The following is a 14,574-nucleotide window of genomic DNA, read 5'->3' as shown; positions in this document are numbered from 1 at the left end:
GGGGCCTCTGCTTTCGCTCTTTCTTCCCTCCTCAACCCGAAATGAAAAGCCAGATCGTCACACAGGCGGCCTTTTGTCGGCCCGAGAGCACTTCAAACGCGCTTAAGTGCCACGTAGTCGCCACATTTTTTATTTTAAATGAGGGACTGTGTGGGGTGTAGGGGGGGGGGGTGGGGGGGCACCGACTGAAACCGGCGCCTGATCTTCCGCCGAGCGAGCGCCGCTTCTGAAATGCGAGCGCCGTTAATGCCGCCCCGTCGCGGGCAGGGCCCCCGAAAAGGTCGAGAATTAGCACAAAAAAAAGCGAGCCGTCACCTGCGTGGTGAGCAGGCTGGGGGGGGGGGGCGACGAGGGACTCGCTCACGCGCCCCGCAGAGAGTGTGCGGCCCCCGACACCCCGTGGCGACCGCGACGACTCCAACGCACGACGTCACCAGGCTCACAAACTTCATCTCCAACTAAGAGAGATTTGCCTTTTTCTGTCTCGCCGGTTTACATAAATGTCCCTTTGGAGTCGGAGAAGCGGCAACAACCATTTTTTTTTTGTTTTTTTTGGGGACACACAACGACAACATCTGGGGAACTACGGCCGGTCGTCTTTGTGCTTTCGCCACGTTTCCGCGGCTGATTGCGCGTTTGTTGATGTTAAGAAAACACTCAACAAACGCTGGAGCTTTGTCCTCTCCAGCGACGTGAGGCACATTTGTATGGAAAGGAATTTCCAAGTTGTTCCCCCCCCCCTCCCTCCTCCCCCGTGATTGTTATCGTTTAGAAGGAGGATGACATAATGCCGCTTTTTTTATTGCGATAAGCCGGAACCGCGTACGACGTCCAATAAGAATGAAGTAAGAAAATAAAAAAACTCAAATACAAACATACATCTTTGCGCATTCAAATGTCTTCTAATTATTCTTTTTTGAAAGGGGGAGGGGGGGGGGGGGGGGGGGGGAGCTGGTACCTGCGCTGGTCGGATGGGCGGGGTGCTGATGAGCGGGGGGGGCGCCCATGGCCGAGGCTGCCGTCAGGCTGCGCTCCCCGCTCCTCCTGGTAGATGCGATCGCGCTCGGCCTCCGGCAGCTGCAGGAAGTTCTGCATGGCGCGCAGGTTGACCAGCAGCGACTGCGAGGCCGTCTTGGGGTCCTCCTCCTTGCGGAGGATCTCGGACAGCAAGCCCTGCGTGGTGGTGAGGTGTAGGAGGGAGGGAGGGAGGGGGGCAGAAAAGAAAGAGAGGAGGATTGAGACTGAAGCTCAGATGAGAGCTACTCGCCCCCCCCCCCCCCCTCCCCCCCTTAAACGTGAAAGTCTTGCGAGCAATCAGCGCCTCCTCTTGTTTACTTTTCGTTGGCGCCGGCGGGTCCATTTACCGGGAAAGACGCGTGATTGGGCCTTTTCATCTGGGCTCTTGGCCGCACACTGAGCGAAACCATCGCTGCGCTTCTCTCACCATCAATAGGTGTGATTTGGTAATAAAAGAAGGTGCTGGGGAGAGGTGGATGGGGGAGGGGGGGGGGGCATGTTTGCGCTTTTATTTATTTATTTATTTATTTATTTTCAGAGCTCCAGTTGGGGGAAACGAGCCGAGCTGCAAGCGTTTTGCTCTGTGTTCAGATGTATGTGTCATGCTTAGGTCTGTGGTATCCGGACAGGTACCAACAGGCACTCGGGTTGACGTCTTTATAGCGACTCCATTAACGCGGGTGTCTGTGTGAAGTCATGTGCGTGTCTGCGGCATTTTAACCAACACCAGCCCAACAATTAATCCTCCCAAAGGCAGTCTAAAGTCTTAAGACATAACCGCTGCCTTCTGTGTGTGTGTGTGTGTGTGTGTGTGTGTGTGTGTGTGTGTGTGTCTATGAAGCAGAAAAGAATAACTCCAATCGACGTTAAATGGTCACAATTTTTTTTGATCATATCAGGCTGATCAAGGCACCTTTAGCCACTTCTGTATCATTTCCCGCCGCTGATAAAGATTTGTTCCATTAACTTGTCCCCCCCCCCCTCCCTCACCTGGGTTCTGTTGAAGGCCACGCGGGCGAAGACGGCCTGCGAGATGCCGGCCCGCTTCAGCTCGTCCCTCACCCACTGGTAGATCTCCATGGACACCTCGGCGTTGGAGGACGCCTGCGGCTCCAGCGGCTTGCTGTGCGCGTTGCGGTTGACGGGCGGGTGGTTGAGGTACTGCTGCGACAGCGACTGCTGCGCCAGCAGCCGGTTCACCGCGTACTGCTGGTTGAGGATCTGCGCCATCACCAGCTGCTGGTTGACCAGCTGGGGGCTGATGGGCGTGGACACCAGGCCCGGGTGGTGCATGCCGGGCAGCTGCGGCTGTCGGCCGCCGCCGGGCTGGCCGGCGTGCTGCTGCTGCGGCGGCGGGCCGTGGGGCAGCGGGGGCACGGGCGAGGAGGGGGTCTGCTCGGCCGTGCTGCCGGGGATGGGCTGCTGCTGCTGCTGCTGGGAGAAGCCCAGGTGGCCGTGGCCGTGGCCGTGGTTGGAGCCGGGCGGAGAGAGGTCGGACAGGCCGTCCATCTCTACCGGGGGGGGGGGGGGGCGGGGAAGAGGAGACGGGGGGGGGGGGGGGTGGAGGTGCAGGAGAGAGAGAGCGAAGAAGGATCAGTTTCACAGAGCAGGACTGGAGATTCAGGGCTGCTCTTCATCAGATCTTTAACCGCAAGTGAACTCCCCCCCCCACCCCTCCCAGTTAGCTCACATTTACTCTCATAACTTTAGTGTCTCATTCCTAAACAGGTCCCCTCTCAGTGCTTCCCCCCCCCCGGACGGGTCGTGACGCCGCTGATTCGAAAGACGCGAGCGCGCATAAAAGGGCCCCACTGTGACTTTTTTTTTTTTTTTTTTGGGACGTGCGTCTTCCTGAAAGCCATGCCTCGGAAATTAAGCTCTGAACATCTGTGGCCTCGTCATGTGAAGAAAATAAATAAATACATTTTTGATTTGATGGATTCTTAATTCTTAAAATAGGGAACCCGAGGTGGCCAATATAAGATTTTGAGGGAGGGGCGGTTTTTTAAGTCGGGAGCAGAGAGTCTAAAAACAGACAGGACCTGAACTGTCTGCAAGACAAAAAAAAATAATAATAATTCCTCTGTCCCGGCGTTTGGGAGATTTCTCTGTGGTGGCTCCTGCTTTGGGTGTCTTTAAGTCCTTAATGGCTGCTCGGGAATATTTTAAGACTCAAGGTTTAAACGATGCGCTTAGGAGGAGGAGGGAGGAAAAACAATGATTTCACATTCAAAGTGCTACCCACAGCCGAGCGAACGAGCGCCGCTCCTTCAGGAGTCGTCGCGTATGCCGAGGCTTTCTGCGCGTGACTGAGTGAGTGAGTGAGTGAGTGAGTGAGTGAGTGAATGAGTGAGTGAGGGGGCAGCCTGGCAACACTAACGCCTCAGAAGTGCGGCCTCCGCATCCCACAGAAGAAAAAGCATCGCACGAGACTGTGAAAAGCGTAAAATTGCCGTGACGGGGTTTGGGAGGCGGGCAGTTTTGCTGCAGATGAAAGATTAAGCGCATGGAAATGTTTCTTAACTGTCAGCGAGCACAAAACAAGACGGGTCTATTGAGCGTTTTGTCGAAAAAAACAAAACGATGCTGGTGGGGGGGGGGAGAAACAAACATAAATAAATAAATAAAAATCTCGGTAATAATCACATATCTTCCCATAATCCCCTGGCATTCCCTGCCTCTGATGGTATGGCGCTTCTATTCACTCGTACGTGTGTGTGTGTGTGTGTGTGTGTGTGCGCGCTCTTGCACGGGCTGCTGGGGGGGGGGCAACGCTCACAAGCGCACACAGGCACACCGAGAGGCCTTTCCATGCAAATTGAAAAGAGAAGGGGGTGACAGAAGAGCATGGCAGGCCCTGGGAGAAGAAAAAAAAAGGCTGCCACAGAAGCGGGAGTCCTCGTGTGGAATCCTGCCACAAAAGAGCCCCGGATTAAACACACAATGGGAATGGGATGTGGGCTGAGGGAGAGGGGGCGTTGGGGGGGGGGGGGGGGGGGGTTAGCGAGAGTGAGAGAGAGAGAGGAAGGGAGGACATACAGAGTGACCCAACTCTCTCTCTCTCTCTCGCTCTTAAAAAGAGGAGACGCCGCGCTCGCTGCCGGGCCAGACTAACGCCACGTCAGCTGCCAGAGTGGCAGGGTGGCACCTGCCACCAGGTACTTGCATGCCCCCGGAACAACAGGCGAGGAACAATAAGCAAATGCAGAGTCACATTTGACGCCACTCGTCGAGGCACAAAGGGATGACCGAGGCGCTCCGTCTTCCAGCCCCCCCCGCCCTCCCCCCCCCTCAAACTTGGCATCTCACCAGCTCTTTCTCTTGCTGCCATTCGGGGCCGCGCATGGCAGACAGCAGCCCGTCATGAATATTGAGGTCGGGGGGGGGGGGGGGGGGGGGGGTGTGGGGGGCACCTGAGGCCTTGTGAGCCGACGTTTGTGTGAATTCATCTGGAGATGTTAGCGCTGCGTCGGTGTTGGTGCGGGGGGGCGGGGGGGTTTGTTCTCGTCAGGACTCGGTGTCCCCAGAGGGAGGAAAAGAGGAAAACGGTTTGTGCTTCTGTATCGGCATTCAAACGCAAAGAGACGTTTCTAAAATTTACAACAACAAAAAAAATCCCAAAACAAGGTTAATAAGTGATTTCTTTCATTCGATGTGACATTAAGTGCTATTTGGTTTATTGGATTTAGATGGTCATTGCGATTGAGTCCATGCTGTTGGGAAACTGTGGCTTTTAAGGAAGGAATAAAGCTCCAAGTTTGTCGGCTCAGTTTTGTTCATCTAACTTTCACCCCACATCCAATCAAAATGCTGAGATTATGGAAATAATGATTAAAAAAAACCAATAGTGTGATAGCCAACAGCATGTGTGTGTGTGTGTGTTGCAACATACCTAGTGCATTGGCACGCGGGCTCTCGCGGAGGACACACGTCCCCAGGTATCCCTCCAGCTGGGACGGTTGGCGCATGCCTGCACAGCCGTATGGTAGGGCGCGCACACACAGACACACACACACACACACACACACACACACACAAGCAGAGTTGTGAGGACAGATACACAGGGTAAAAGCGTCCTACTGTACTTCTCTCCCACTCCAGCTTAGCAGAAATATGACATTTAAAGAGCCAGCGTCACCGGGGCCGAAGCAGCAGCTGCGGCAGCGCCGGTTATTTATTATTATTTTTTTTAGGAGGAGAATGAAAACCACAGAGAACAATTGTGACGGAGGAACGTGTAGGAGTAAATAATGTCGCCCGGCATATGCTGCCACTTTAACAAAAGAAGAAGAAAAAAAAAAAAAAAAAAACATCAGATAAGATGTGATCACAACACGCTATTTGCATGAAGGCTGTGAAAACATTTTGATGCAATATCTCTTTTGCCATCCCAGCAAAGGCAAAAAAAAAAAAAAAAGATGGTTCCACAGATTGTGAAAGCTAATATCTCAACATTACACTTGAGAGTGGTGTTCCGCTTAATCAAAAGACACAAAAATAAAGCGGGATTCTATCTGCAGCTGGGGGTGCTACTTGTACCACGTGACCTCATTTCCTGGCGGGTCAAAGGGGATTTTTTTATTATTATTTTTTTTGGAGTGATAATATAAAGCACGCGTTGATAAAGGAAATCTAATTGAATCTCGAGGCTCGCCCCCCCCCCCCGGCTGAAGTCATCGCTGCCTTTTGTCAAAGCGATGGCGAGGCAAACCCAAAGATTAAACAATCACAAGCCTTCATTTGGCTGTTAGTTAAAGCAATAAATGGATGAATCCGAGATAAACGCTGCGTTCGAAACCGCAAAACTGTGCAGTAATCCCCAGTTATTAGATAACAAGATAAAAATGTATTTCTGCCTCACGCAACAGCGGCAAGACAAAGAGACGGTTGGTTCGGGAACATATTGCAATGACGACTGGTGCGATTGTGTGTGTGTGTGTGTGTGTGTGTGTGCGCGCGCAAAAGAGACAAAAAGTGTGAGCGCCATACTTTGCACCCCTCCGTTTTGCTTACCCATCATATCTTTTGTCTTCTTGAAATGTTTATACCAGCGCCCAAATTCCTGACACTTTGCCGCCGACACATTTGCATAGTAAGTGCTGTTCACAATGGAGGAAATCATACTCTGAAAGAGAGGGATTGATTGAGAGGGAGAAAGAGAGAGAGAGAGAGAGAGAGAGAGAGACTTTAGTTTGTCATTGTGGAAAATGCAGACATAATATTAAAGCTTGTGGAACATGCAGTAACGCTGTAGCTTGTCAAAACAAATAAAAGATAGGGACACGGTAAAAAAAAAAAAAAAAAAAACAGCACTGAAAAAAAATAATTATTATAATAATAATAAATAAATAAAGCCAACTGAAAAGTAGCAGACATGCAGTCACTTTGGACCTGATCCTCTGAAGGTGAAAGAAATTAAATCAAGCAAGGTTTTTTATCTTTTATCAAATGCCGTTGAGTTTGTCTGAACATTTCTTTTTGGTGAATTTTTTTTAAGGTCAACCGAGTTCCCGAGCCCGTCGACGCGGGGAGAGCAGACGGCAGGAATTATATTTACCTTCCAAAAAAAAAAAAAAAAAGAGCGAGAGAGCTGCTTATTGAATATCGGCATCTGCGGGGGGGGGGAAGCCGGGCGATGTAAACAGACGCACCTCTTTCATTTTTCAGCTCTTTATTACAATTATACAATCTGTTAAAGACGACGACTTCAAGGCCCCAGAGGCCCCTCCCTCCTCTGCCCTCTGCCTGCTTTCCTTCAGACGCCGAAACAACAACAAAAAGAGAGAGAGAGAGAGAGAGAGAGAGAGAGAGAGAGAGACGGTGTTTTTCTTTCCCTTTGCCACTTTCATTAAAATGAATGTTTTAACACCTCGCCGGCCTGCGGGCGAATAGCGAGGTCGGTGCGGGAGGAGAAAAATGTTTTTGATTGTTATAAATATTCAAAAGAACCAAACCATCTGTTTTCAAATTACAGGTATGCCATCTTTATCATTTTCTATAATATATGCGCTCAGAGGATGGTGTGGGGCGGGATGGTGGGGGGGGGGGGGGGCGATTCTGCTTCTCCAGCTTTCCTGCACAAAAGGAGGCTGAGGGAGGCCAGCTGTGGCTTGAGGGAGGTCGGTTGAACTTTGACCTCCTGACCCGGTAAAGCTGTGTTACGCGACGAAGCTGAAGGTAAATCCATTCTGATTAGCGATATTCTTCTATTTTTTTTAAATTAGACCTACTAGCTGGGATTTGATGTAATTATCTATCAGAACTATAGAAGCAAAAAAGGGACCGCGATGGACACGCAACTAAGGGCAAACAGAGGCGTTTGAACCGGATGGAGCATGTGTGCGGTTGCCCTTGGTTACGCCAACTGTTTGTCAGTTGGATGGGAATTTGGGCAAACCATGCTGCGGTGCATCATGCCGTCATCAAAAAAAAAAAAAAAAAAAAAACAGCAGCGTGAAGAGGTCTGCATTTGGACTTGCATGATGTAACAAAGCAGCCTTTAATGGATCCATGAAAAGACTTGATTAAATGAGAAGCGCTGATAGAGTTCAGGTTAGGGTGAGCAAGTCAGAATCGCCCTTTTTTAATGGGTCGTGCATTTATGCATGAAGCAGCTCCTCTCTTTTGGATTTATTGTCGGCATTAGGAAATAAAAACTGCAACCTTCTTTGGTCTTTAAAAAAAAAAAGAAGTGATAATTCCCGTTCATTCCTACGCTGACGATCAGCATAAGTCAGCGATAAGAAGAATAACTGCTAACTGGTCAAGCAGCGAAAGACATTTTACAGTTTAAACTGGTTCAGTTGTGCTTTTTAAGTCGGTGGGATAACGAACTCCTCTCCCTCAGCCTGCCATGTTTTATTTACAGTATATCTGGGCTAAGGCGGCTGCAGGCAACACAACAAGAGACCTGCACGAGACAGTGTGGTCCCTCTGTCTCTCTCTCTCTCTCTCTCTCTCTCTCTCTCTCCCTCTTTCTCCGCCATCTTTGACACAGATGTTCTAATAAACGCTCCTCATTAATCAGCCCTCTCCCTCAATACATCACTCTACCTCTCACTGGGGGCCCGGCGTGTGTGCGAGTGAACTAAACAACACACATACACACACACACACACACACACACACACACCTATTCTCCCTCTCCCTACTGCTCTGTCACACACACATGCATACGTACTAAGTGAAATCAAGCAGATAACCAGAGCCTCTGCTGCCACTGCGGTGCCAGCAGGAGGGCTGTGCAAGGGCTTGTCAACAGGTAGCATGGCTGTGTGTGTGTGTGTGTGTGTGTGTGTGTGTGTGTGTGTGTGTGTGTGTGTGTGTGCATGAGAGTAACTGTGCACGTGTCTATGTGTGTGTGTGTGTGTGGACCTTTAAGTGATATCCATCTGCAGCACAGAGAGCTTATCGGCCAGACCAGGAAGTGGCACTGGGCTGCTATCGGTCCCCAACATCTACTCCACTCCCCATCATGGGAGACAGGAAGTGGGAGAGAGAGAGAGAGTGTGTGTGTGTGTCAGTGTGTGTGTGTGTGTGTGTGTGTGTGTGTGTGGAAGAGAACAGCGGTGCAGCAGGCAGGTACTGGAGGCACCCAGCTGCCAGCGTTAGGGTGTGGTGCACACACACACACACACACACACACCGGCAAAGGCTAACAGCACAACCCCTGCAAACCAACACACACACACACACACACACAGATGAGTACACACATTCCGACTGAGCCTGGTGTCTTGAGTCGGCTGGGGAAAAGCACGTCCCGCACGCAATACTGCGCCTCGTCTCTCGCCAACATCTCAATTATGGCACATTCACCTCAACTGGGATGCCCCCCCCCCCCCCCCCTCCTCCTCACTCCTCTCTCCTCTCTCCATTCGATCCAACACACACACACACACCCACACACACCCACGCACAAACACACCCTGGCACGCTGGTTGCCCCTATGGCTGCTGAGGTGGCGAAGGCCCACTAAGATGGCATTTTGATGACTATTTGCTGCTACGCAACGCAGCAGCTGGTGCATCAGGGGGGCCGCCCAGTGAGAACGGGGGGTGTGGGCAAGGGGTGGGAGGGGGTCTCGTTTGTTGCCATAGTTTCTGCGAACGCGACCGGGGGGGGGGGGGGTTGCTGAGCTTGGTGGCAAACCTCATGGAAGAAAAGAAGAATCGGGGAGGATTTTTGTGAACCTCGAGGCTCGGAGTCACTTCCTGTGAGCGAATAAGACCCCCCGCCCCCCCCCCCCCACCCCACGTCAGAGCCGTGTGCAGAGGTGGGCTAATTCCCTTTCACTCATCTGTTGACCTCTCCTTTCGGTCCCGGATTACATGGAAGAATATCAAGGGAACACTAATCCTTAAAAAGGTGCCAATCTCCTGCTACGTCCTGCAACGCCCCTATTCTCCTCCCACTCATTTTTTTTTGTCTTTCTGGGGGGGGGGGGGGGGTGTGCCAATGCATATTCTGATTTGCTCCTTCTCATCAGAGTCGGGGGCCGCGTCGCTCAATCGTGGCGATCCGGGCCGCTGAAGCAGTCGGGTTTTTAGGAGGAACAAGCCTCCGCTCCATGGGGTGGGGGGGGGGGGTGTCGCGGGCCACACAAAGCCCCCACAGAGTAACAGATGTCAACCTCCCCCCCCTCTCCCTCTGTGGCCGCCATGTTTGAACAAGGCAGATCCATGTACATCATCTGACCGCTTTGGTAGTTATTTTCCCTTTGGAATAAGTCCCATGAAGCCCCGTGATTTATATCTGGACTCCAAGGGGGGGGGGGGGAGGTGTCTGCCCACAGTTACGCATTCTGTTGGTTTAGGTATGAACTGTTTACCAGCAGACACTCGCGACAACGCACAATGACGTGCTAACGGTTTGCAGAGGCCGAAGCTAACGGGACGGCAGTACAGGACGCCACTCGGAGCCCGATTCGGGCCCAAATTAGCGGTTGAAACGCGCGGCGAGACGCACAGATTCCACTCCGAAACGACTTCCAGGCCGCATTTTCACCCTCGCCGGAGCGCTAGAAACAACCTTCGGTTTAATTTGAGCCGTGTGCGTAGGTGAAAGCGCGTGTTTAGATCCTCCTCTCTCTCTCTCGCTCCCCTCTGAGGCGTCTTCACATATGGACCGTAAACAGGGTGATTACCAGACCGGGCGGGGCTCCGCCTGAACGCCACCCAGGGACTCTTTACATCATCAGCGCGCTGCTCATGCCCGGCTAAACACACATAGACACACGCGCGCACGCACACGCAGCGCAAACGAGGGTCTCCAGGTGACCATACGGTGGCCTGGGAGGAGAGCTGGCTTCATGCAGAAGGCACCTACGCACACACACACACACACACACACACACACACAGGCGGGATAAACACAAATAGAGCTTTCTCATGAGTTGGTATGAGTTTCAAAAACCCACTCCAGCAAAGTACACACTGTGTACACACACACACACACACATTGTGGCCCTTGTGAGAGATATACTGCCGTTTCATTCCATTCACTCCAGAGCTGCCTCCATGATATACGGACCGCATTAATACAATACCTTTCTGTACAACCTCACCAAGCACAAAAAAGTACACACAGCATCCAAACACCTGACGCGCACACACACACACACACACTACGTCCGGCTTGAAACGTTGAGAATAAACTAAACGGTCGAAAAGAAAAAAAAAGAACAAAAAACCATCCAGATCGTTCTGGATTTAGGCCAATGTTTATCTAACAATAACCATACGTTCAACAACACCTCTGCTTTTTGGCTGCCGTCGCACACCAGTGTGTGTGCGTGTGTGTGTGTGCGTGTGTGTGTGTCGGGGGCGGTAAAAGTAACAAAAACAAAAAAAATCTTGCAGCAAACCGATGACAATGAGCCATTGATTTGGAGTTTCTATGCCGATTCTCTTTGCCAATTGATCAAACTCAGGGCATTTGATAAGTGCAGGATAAAAGACAGTGGTGATGGAGATAAGGGGTTGGGGGGGGGGGGGGGTGTTTGTGTATGGTAGCAGGGGGGGGTTGGGCGTTTATCTTTTTTTTTTTTTTTTTAATTTTTAAATAAGCGGACTGGGCTTCAGCACCTGTGATAAGGGACATTCTTTAGCCAGAGAGCTCTGATTCATGTCTTTGAGTAACTCCTTGAGGGCGTTTCTTACTGTAGAGTGGCTCCATTGCTCGGGCGGCAGGTCCTCCAGCTTAGGACAACTGTGAAGAGAGAGAGGACACATGCAGGAGGGGGGGGGGGGGAGGGGGGACAGGGACAGGGATGGAGAAGATAACAGGGAGAGAGGAGATGTAGAGAGAGGGAGAGAGAGAGGGAGAGAGAGGGGTGAGGAGAGATCATGAGAAACAATTCAGATGGAGGAGAGGCAAAGATAGAAAAGGAGAGCCAGCAGGCCCGTTGGCATCTTTAAGCCAAAACGCTAAAACGCACACGGGCCACAAATTCGGCGACCCAAAACGTCTAAACAATTTCATCTTCGTTGTGGCGAGGGCGGCGCCGCCCGCCTGATGTGTGGAGCGAATGGGTAATAACAGCAGTCTTTGAATCTGGGAGCAGGTCCTCATGAGCTCCTCATGGTTGGCTTTTCAAAAACGAGGATCACATGACACGATTAAACAAATGAGCAGAGACATCAGGTGTGGATCGGTAAAGCGAGTTCCTCGCACGCTACCCGGGGCCCGTAACGAGGTACGCAGTTTCGGCGATTGATGGCCTCGTCCAAACCGTCGCTTTTGTGCATTTTCCAACAACTCCGCCCCCCCCAAAAGCGGAGGTTCGGAGCCGTCTACGCCTCTCTGCGCGAAATGTGAAATAGACGTCGCTGGAGCGCCCGAATGACTGGAGCGATCGGACCGATTAGCAGAGACGGAGGGAGGAGACCGGAGAGAAAGAGACGAACACGCTGCCTTTTCTTTCTTTTTCTTTTTTTCTCCTCCTGCGAGCGGCCCTCCAAGACAGACAGATTTCATTTGGCGCATCAAGCAGATGCATCTGGAGATTGCTCTGTGTCTCTCTCTCTCTCTCTCTCCCTCTGCTCGCCTCTTTCCATCCCTCCCTCTTTCATATTCGCTCTCCCTCTCTCCTGATTGTTCTGATTAGTTAATTACTTTATACAACACATCTGCTGGATTGATGCATGAATTATACATCAGCTGCATGTGGCGACCATTATTTTGTGTTACTTCTACCTTCCCGGCTCGTTGTGCTCGGCGAAACAATTTGGAGGTGTTACTGGCTGCATCTCTGCAGCGAAGGGGGCAAAAAGGGGGGAGCGAGGGGGGGGGGGGGGGTGGTGGGGGGGTTGGGGACAGACATGGGGCGGGAAACAAGAACAAGAGAATACGGACAACAACGCGCAGCAGCGGAGTGGAGATGGATTGATGGGCCGCGAGGAGGGAGCCGCCGGCGAAGCGCCTGGGTTCACGCCCCGGGATAACTTGCTTCCACCCCCCTCCACCCCCCCCCCCCCCCCCAAACACGCGCCTGGACACCTGACTCAGGCGCACGGCGGAGACCAGACGTCGGGTGTCACTTGTGAAGGGTGATGAGCGCACGAGAGGGCCGTAAATCTGCCGGCGGGGGGGGTGCGAAAACGAGCAAGGGGGGAGGGGGGGTGTCAAACGGGAAGGGGGGGGGGGTGGAATATGCTCGCAGCGGCCGGGGCTAACATCTGCTCGTGACAGAACACACACACACACACACACAATAGATTTTCCAGAACACCTTAAAACTGCTCCAGCAGCTAGAAAGCCGCTGGGGAGCAGGAAGTGAACGAGGGGGGGGGGGGGGGGGGCTAGTGGAGAAAGACAGCTATCCGTGCATTCAAGGCTACCATGCCGGGAATAAACACAAACACAACCTTCTGTATTCTGGCTGGTGGACATGTTCACACCAAGCAGAGTGTGTGTGTGTGTGTGTGTGTGTGTGTGTGTGCATGCGTGCGTGCGTGCGTGCGCCCCCACCCTCACACATGGGTCCGTTTGCGTCCTGGTCTATAAATGCCGGTGTGTATAAATACAGCGCAAAGCCTCACTCCTACAGCGCAGCAGTTAGCGTACAAGATGGCGAGTGGTGGCAGCGGGCAGCTAGCGGCGCTCAGCGCGAGGAGCTCGTTGGTCCCCGTCCTCAGTCGCCATGCCGATTGCGTGCGAGAAAACGCTGTATATTTGGCTTAAAATAGCCGCTGCAGCCAGGGTTTATTTATGGAACTATTTCAGGTGAACAACCGCGTATTCATCTGCTGCAGAGTCATTTTTAGCGCTGCATTCGCTGCATTCATTTTCATGAAAAGGGCTAAAAGTCTCGGTTCAAAAAGCGGTTACCATCAGACGCCGAGGGCCCGTGTTCAACGTCACGCACTGAATCTACACGTTCGCTCTTCGCAGTTTGAATGTTTGGATCAAAATCGACGACGGGGGGGGTTTGTTCTTATACGGTCACGTGCGTTGGAGCCGACCTTTTGTCCGGATGCCGCGACGCTCGCTTCGACGTCCCAGTGAGGCCTGACGCCTCGAAAGGAGGAACGTCGGAAGGTGCGCGTGTGTGTGTGTGTGTGTGACACGCCTTCGGGTCGACCCAAAGTCACGTCGGGTTGCCGGCGCCTAACGGAAGGGGCTTTGCACGCCTCCCGTGGCTGTTCTGCTTTTTTTTTCACCATTTAATATACATTTTCATTTTTTTTTTCCACTATACAAATATTATATTTGAATGTAGCCCTTGTTCCAGTCACTTTGACGGTGTAAATTGATCACTGTGCTCCTTTGACTATTCAAATGTGTTTTTCTGCATTTCCTGCGAAAGGTCAGTGTGCACGTGTGTGTGTGTGTGTGTGTGTGTGTGTGTGTGTGTGTGTGTGTGAGAGTAACAGAGATATTCTCGGTTTCGAGCATGCAGAGGGCATCGTCAGATTGGCAGCAGCCTCGGGGCATACAAGACACACTACGTGTGTGAGTGTTGGAAGCAAAGGCTATTAGGTTGAACTGTACTGTGTATACGAGAACTACAGTGTGTGTGTGTGTGTGTGTGTGTGTGTGTGTGTGTGTGTTTAGGTTATGACACTGCACTTTTGTGGGCGGTAAGCAGATAAAAGAAAATAGTACGAACACCAACACATGTTTGGGATTGGAACACATGTGTGCGCTCCAGTATTGCTGAGGAAAACGCGCGTATGTGTGTGTGTGCGTGCGCGTGTGTGTGTGTGCGTGCGTGCGTTCTTACCTGTGCAGCTGGATCTTGAGCGTGACCACGTGGTAGACGTCCTGTAGCATGTCAGCCACCGTAGCGTCCGGTGCGTCTGTCACGTATGACAGGGGGACGGGGTTCCACTTCCCCACCTGAATCATACCTGCGCGACGGGATGAACGAGGCAAAAACATTTAGTTACTTTTTTTATTTTAAATAAACGAGAGAGCGCATTAGCACAACGTTTATTTTAGCATCTCGGCTCGACGTCACTGCGTCGCAATACACCGTATAATCCTTTGTATACGGTTTCTCCTGAGACTCCCCTATACGTAGTGGGGGAGGGGGACCAAGGTGTGTGTGTGTGT

General features: G+C 51.8%; 1 protein-coding gene across 1 annotated transcript; it reads right to left on the bottom strand.

The window, feature by feature from the left end:
• Positions 1-958: 958 nt before the first annotated feature.
• On the bottom strand, positions 959-14,405 carry satb1b (SATB homeobox 1b; the record flags this gene model as incomplete). The annotated part of the gene is given in 8 exon segments (XM_062560533.1): positions 959-997; positions 999-1,034; positions 1,036-1,173; positions 2,008-2,528; positions 4,910-4,987; positions 6,031-6,142; positions 11,103-11,226; positions 14,243-14,405. Coding segments are annotated over 8 exon segments (1,206 nt in total), but the record flags the coding sequence as incomplete, so codon positions are not given.
• Positions 14,406-14,574: the final 169 nt, after the last annotated feature.

Source organism: Pungitius pungitius, unplaced genomic scaffold (genome assembly GCF_949316345.1).
Source record: "Pungitius pungitius unplaced genomic scaffold, fPunPun2.1 scaffold_155, whole genome shotgun sequence".
Classification (NCBI taxonomy): Eukaryota; Metazoa; Chordata; class Actinopteri; order Perciformes; family Gasterosteidae; genus Pungitius; species Pungitius pungitius.
The sequence above is the reverse complement of the archived record's forward strand: the minus strand, read 5'-3'. Positions and strand labels throughout refer to the sequence as shown.